At 36.7% G+C, this 6,705-nt stretch overlaps 1 protein-coding gene across 1 annotated transcript; it reads left to right on the top strand.

The window, feature by feature from the left end:
- Positions 1-2,716: 2,716 nt before the first annotated feature.
- LOC122048156 lies at positions 2,717-6,275 on the top strand. The gene is made up of 6 exons (XM_042609755.1): positions 2,717-3,729; positions 3,795-4,821; positions 5,127-5,279; positions 5,357-5,426; positions 5,487-5,918; positions 6,157-6,275. Exons 1-6 carry the CDS (start codon positions 2,717-2,719, stop codon positions 6,273-6,275), a joined length of 2,814 nt encoding a protein of 937 aa, XP_042465689.1.
- Positions 6,276-6,705: the final 430 nt, after the last annotated feature.

Here is a 6,705-nt window from a genome sequence, read left to right as displayed (position 1 = left end):
TCCTGCACACTTAGACACAAGGGTCAAATATAACAAGACATAACTTAACCTTGTTGATCACATTAAAATTATCACGGAGTTCCAACAGTATATATACATTAATGAATGTTGAAGAGACAAAATGCCTCTATATTCAAGTTTTGGGGAAAAACGTGCCTTTATACACTATGTGAAAAACGACGTTTTACTTCGCCACGATTTACTTCATCAATTTAAATATACGAGGTAAAAGTGTATATGCAACTTCGCTGAAAAAACTGACGAAGTATATACAAATATAGACTTCGCATATTTAAAAACGCGGGCTTCGCTTTAAACTGAAATAAGCTATTACTTCGGAAAGTTGTTAAATACCGAAGTAGTAACGTCGTGAATAGAATTTTTAGTGTTTACTCCGAAGTAATAGTACAAGAGTTAACTTTTATTTTGAGACCACTTTTATTTCCCCCCACTTTTTCGTTAACTTCCCTCTGCCGAAATAAGGTTGGACCTCCTCTTCCTTCCCCTTCATTTCAGTCCTCTCCGTTCCCTCTCGTTAGGGCTTCCCTCTGCCGAAATAAGGTTGGACCTCCTCTTCCTTCCCCTTCATTTCAGTCCTCTCCGTTCCCTCTCGTTAGGGCTTCCGATTTGGAGTCTTAGGCAACAGAGACGAAGGTTTCCTCGTTAGGGCTTCTGAAATAAGGTTTGGCAACTTGAACTTTCTTACGCAGGGTTTAGGTTGCAAGTGTTTGAGATATACCGTATGTTTTCTTTCCTTCGATTTCTTTTTCTTATTCTTCTTCTTTTTCTCCTCCTTTATTTTGCAAAATCATGTTTTAGACGGTCTCCAATTTGTTGTAGGTTTGGTGCTATTCTTCCAACAAAGACAAGTGTTTGGAAATTTTTTTTGCTTTTTTTTTTCATTCTCTATGTTTACGAGGTCATTACCTAAAAATACGCATGCTTTCAAGTTAGAGTAAGACATGTGTTGTACTCTTACTCCTTCAAGTTGTCCCTCAAAATCTCAGTTCCACATGTATTAATTTTTCTTAAAAAAAAATACCTGCCTCCTAATGCAAACAAGCATAGCACCAGTTGAATTTAAATATCAACTATAGAAGATAGATTGTTTTCCCATGAGATAGCAAAAACTAATGTAACTAATGTGTGTTTTTGTTTCCTTGTTCAGACAATTTGCTAAGCAACCATCAACATTCATATACAAATCAATATTGCTAGAACACTCACCTTTATAATTTCTATTTTGTCCTTGCTCTCTCGGTGACCACTACACTCCTATTCAAATCTTGATGATGAATGCCTCCTTTCTTTATATAAATGTGATCAGATACTTTATCTTTGTCCTCTTGAAATGGATTGAAATAAAACAGAGATGCATCCAATTTCTATCTAATGCCTTGTGTTGTATACTCGATCCACACTAGGTATAATTTGATAAAGAGTGATTACATCTCTCTATTATTTGCTACTCTCTTTGGCATAAGATAGCTTAGAATTTTCTCCACTAGGTAGATGATGATAATAGCTTTTAAATACAACATTCACTAATAGTTATAGTAAATTCTCACCATCCTAACATAATTTGTCTTTGTGCTACCTGTTTCATCCACTATGAAGATCCCAAATACAGCATTTCAGAATCAGACAATCTCAACTATGCTATCACTTATTGAGATTAAATGTGTAACTGCTTCATCCAGCACAAATACAACAATTTAATTTAACAATTTCTAACTATGATACCACTTAAGATAAATAATTTAATAAAATTCAAAGTAAATCTTTGGCTAAAAAAAATATGAGAGTAAAAATACAATAAAACTAAATAAAATTACTATTCACACTTTCTATAGTTACATCTCAAACCTTTCCTAACTCCTCAGGATGACAAAAAAAGTTCTAATAAAAAAACTTGTGTAAGCTCTCTGAAAATGTATCACACAACTTGTACAAATGCAACCCAGCATATCTCCTACATTCTGAAATGCTCCATCCATGAACAATTTATAACCACCATAAATTTCAAGAAATTTGGTTACAATTGGATTAAACGAACTCAAAACTGCTTCCATCACAAATTTCAACAATCACAACAGCATGATTATGAAAAACTAACTTTAAAATCAGAAATTAGAGGGGTTTTCTTTTACTACTATCAGGCTGAATGGTCTCCGACACTGGATTGTTGACAACCCAATAGATTCAATCTATTTAAGAGCGTTCATATGTCAAATGATTGAGTGTGCATGTTCGAAAAAAGACAAGTGTTTGGAAATTCAACTGGTGCCATGCTTTCGTTCTTTATATATCCACATATTGTACAAAATACGCATTATTTTTCTTCATGATGAGTAGAAAATATTGACAGCTGTTGGAATGAGTATAAAATATGGAACTGTGCTCGATATGAATTTGACTACCTTTTTGCAGTCTTACTCTAACGTTTGCTTAACATATATGTAGTATCTTCAGGTTTTGATCACAGAACACATTGAGCTAGCGGTAAATAATTTTAGCACGATAATTCTGAAGAAGTTTCTTGGGATTCTGTTGTACTATAATGGATAAATCCTGGATTTACTTAGATAGGAGGTCCAAAGAGTATGAGGAGGGTGTGGAACAATTCATTAGAAGTTGTTTGCAGAATCCACATATCGACCCCAATTTAATTCATTGTCCTTGTTGCAAATGTATGAATCTTAAAAAGGGAGCGGTTATGTGGATTCGGGAGCATCTTTACTTCAATGGTTTCAGTAAAAATTATTTGAATTGGATTTGGCATGGTGAGGTTGCGGAGAAGGATAGATTAAATTCGAGTGTCAACCAAGAGCCAACTGATAATTGTCATGATGATTTTAAAACTGTTAATTTGTGTGAGGCAGCGTATGATAACCATACAAAAAATCCAGAAGCATTTATGAAGTTTTGGGAGGAAGCAGAGAAGCCACTGTATAAGGGATGCAAACGTTACACAAAGTTGAGTGCACTTGTAAAACTATACAATACCAAAGCAAGGCATGGGATGAGTGATGCTCTATTTTCAGATCTACTAGCATATTTTGGGGGCATGCTGCCAGATAACCACAATCTGCCATCGTCAATTTATGAAGCAAAGAAGACGTTGAGTTGTTTGGCTTTGAGTCATGAAAAGATTCATGCTTGTTCCAATGATTGCATCCTTTATAGGAAACAATATAAAGACTGCGTAAGCTGCCCGAAATGTGGCTTATCAAGATGGAAGCTAACCAAGAAAAATGTTGAGAAGAAAGGTGTTCCTGCCAAAGTGGTTTGGTATTTCCCTCCCATACCAAGATTTAAGTGCATGTTTAAATCTTTAGAAACTTCCAGAAATTTAACATGGCATGCAGATAGCACAAGAGTTGTTGGTCAGTTACGCCATCCAGTTGATTCACCGTCATGGAAATTGGTGGACCATATGTGGCCCGACTTTGGAAGTGAGGCAAGAAATATTCGCCTGGCACTTGCAGCCGATGGAATTAATCCTCACAGCAATCTTAGTAGTCGCTACAGTTGCTGGCCAATCATGCTGACCACATATAATTTGCCTCCAGACATGTGCATGAAAAGGAAATTCATCATGCTAACGATGCTCATTTCAGGGCCGAAACAGCCTGGAAACGATATCGACGTCTACCTTGAGGTTCTGGTTGATGTTTGCAGCTCTTGTGGGAAGGAGTTGATGGAGTTTATGATGCTTATCGAAGGGAGGTTTTCACTCTTAAAGCAGTTCTTTTATGGACCATCAACGACTTTCCTACATATGGTAACCTTAGTGGATGTACTACACATGGTTATTACGCATGCCCAATATGTGGTGAGGATACTTATGCAAAGCACTTACCAAATGGGAAGAAAATGTCATTTGCTGGGCATAGGCGATTCCTACCACGATTTCATCCATATCGGAGGCAAATAAAGGAGTTTAATGGCATGGAGGAACTTGGTGAAGCAGGTAGGCCATTATCTGGAATTAAGTTGTTTGACAAGCTTTCAGACATAACATGTGAGTTTGGAAAGAAAACAAGTGTGACGGGGAAAATAAGGAAAAAAGCAAAGGAGAATATTGTGGAAGACATTGAAGAAGAAAAGTATGTTGGAGTTACAAATTTCAGTAAATGTTGGAAGAAGAAGTCAATTTTTTTCAATCTTCCATACTGGAAATACCTACATGTTAGGCATTGTCTCGATGTTATGCACATTGAGAAAAATGTTTTCGAGTCTCTGATTAATACTTTGATGAACATCAAGGGAAAAACCAAGGACAATGTGGCAGCTAGGTTGGACATGGTTCAGATGGGAATTAGGCCTCAATTGGCTCCTAAAATTGGTGAGAAAAGAACATATTTTCCTCCTGCAGCATGCTCATTCACAAAAAATGAGAGATTACAAGTATGTAGGTCATTAATGGATATAAAAGTTCCGGAAGGTTTCTCATCAAACATGAAGAATCTTGTCTGCATGGATGAGATGAAGCTGAGTAGCTTGAAATCACATGATTCTCATGTTATAATGCAGCACTTCCTGCCAATAGTCATACGTAATTCTCTGCCAAAATATATTAGATATGCTGTCATAAGATTATGCTTCTTCTTCAAATATATTTGTTGCAAGATTATCGATGTAGCCAAGTTAGATAAGCTGCAATCTGACTTGATTGTTACACTCTGCTTATTGGAGCAGTATTTCCCCCCTTCTTTCTTCGATATCATGCTCCACTTAACAGTTCATCTTGTTCGTGAAGTCCAATTATGTGGACCAGTCTACTTCAGATGGATGTACCCATTTGAAAGATGCATGAAGGTGTTGAAAAGTTACGTAGGCAATTGAAAATATCCGGAAGGTTGCATTGTTCGGAGATATGCAGCAGAAGAAGCAGTTGAATTTTGTTCAGAATATCTCAATGACCTTAATCCTGTTGGGGTCCCTAAATCACTACGTGACCCAAACGCAAGCATTCCTGGATTCTCAGCAAGCAATTCATCAATCATCGTCCAACAAATTGATCTCCAACAAGCACACTTGACTGTTCTAAGAAAATATAGAAGAAATATCTCCATACATTATGTAAGTGTACTGCATAACTAATAATTATATGTACTTGGCAGTCCATATGTATTCATGAAAATAAAACTTTAGAACTTTACTTCTTCGGTGAACACAAATCCTTCTTGAAGACAATGTTTCCCAAGAAACAGAAAGATTCAAGGTGGATACAAGATGCTCATAATAAGAGGTTCATTGACTGGTTTTGTGCAAAGGTGATGTAGAAGATGCTAACATACAATATTTGTTAATCATTGTTTTGATCACACTAATTAATAGGAATGCATGTCAGGTGGCTGCTGAAATCGATAGTTGCAATGGTGGAATGACATCGTCATTGAGATGGCTGGCCCATGGACCACGTGTGTGAGTCTTAAAGTGTGATAGCTATGTCATAAATGGTAATTTATACCAAACAAAAGAGCGGGATGATGAGAAAGTTTGTCAAAACAGTGGTGTTTCTCTACTTGCCAACACGATGCTTGTTTGTAGTGCCAAAGATAAGAATCCCGTGTTAGAGAATGTGACTTTTTATGGAGTTATTGAAGATATATGGGAACTAGACTATCATCAATTTCAAGTTCCTCTTTTCAAGTGCGCATGGGTATCAAATGACAAAGGAATACAATACAATGATGAATGTGACTTCACCTTAGTTAATCTGAACAAACGAGGCCACCAGAAGGATGAATTTGTGCTTGCAAGTCAAGTTAGACAAGTATTTTATGTTGCTGACCCACTGAACAAAGGGTGGTCAATAGTGCTTCAAGTTCCAAATAGATGTTACGAGGGAGAAGAGGATCTTTGGACCATAATTCCCGAAGCTCGACCAATTGATAATGTTGATATTCATTGTATTCCTACACATGAAGGATACTTTAGATCTTCTAAAGAGGGTTTCTTTGTAACAAACAAGAAAAAATGATGTTTTCCACTTTTATGTCATCTGCATTAATATTTATTGTTTTTACTAGTATTATTTTTACTTGTTCGTATGTGTTAATGTTATTATTTGTATCATGTCTTCTTTTATTATATTGTCACTGCAGACTTTATATACCGTTATCTCATCATTTATTTTCCTATATGCAGGGAAAAGAACAATGCGTCCTAAAAAACAGCGAAAAATAGCAAAATATGATGAGCCACGTGTAGTTGAGGACACCGAACTACACCAAGATGCTGATGGCTTAGCAGCTGCAGAGCTATGAGGAGAGACTGAAATAGAAGAACCTCCTATTACTGGGCAGAAGAAGACTCGGGGGCCTACATCAATGTGCAGACTTATTGCTGCTGCAAGATGGGGAAAAAAGTCGACGATTGAATATGATGACATAGACGACCTGTGTACAATGAAAATGGGAAGGCACTACAATCTTTCATAGGCTCTGTTGTTAGATCCATGGTGCCTATTAACATAAAGTCATGGCCCACTGTTCCAGAGAACATGAAACAGAAAGTGTGGGAAGAAATATCGGTGAGTATAATCCAATAATACACTTCCTTATGAGATTGCTTATGTTTTTTTTTCATTGTGATTTTTTCAATATACAAACTGATAGCAATTACTGCTGTGTGTTACAGAATGTCTTCGACTTAGCACCTCAAAGCGAGGCGGCAGTGATGAGTTCAGCAGGCCAG

Source organism: Zingiber officinale, chromosome 2B (assembly GCF_018446385.1).
Source record: "Zingiber officinale cultivar Zhangliang chromosome 2B, Zo_v1.1, whole genome shotgun sequence".
NCBI lineage: Eukaryota > Viridiplantae > Streptophyta > Magnoliopsida > Zingiberales > Zingiberaceae > Zingiber > Zingiber officinale.
The sequence above is the reverse complement of the archived record's forward strand: the minus strand, read 5'-3'. Positions and strand labels throughout refer to the sequence as shown.

Coding starts and splice junctions, on each gene's coding strand:
- LOC122048156 (XM_042609755.1), top strand. CDS start 2,717: ATGTGGATTCGGGAGCATCTTTACTTCAATGGTTTCAGTAAAAATTAT. Junction 5,280..5,356: donor TTGACTGGTTTTGTGCAAAG/GTGATGTAGAAG, acceptor AATGCATGTCAG/GTGGCTGCTGAAATCGATAG. Junction 5,427..5,486: donor ATGGCTGGCCCATGGACCAC/GTGTGTGAGTCT, acceptor ACCAAACAAAAG/AGCGGGATGATGAGAAAGTT.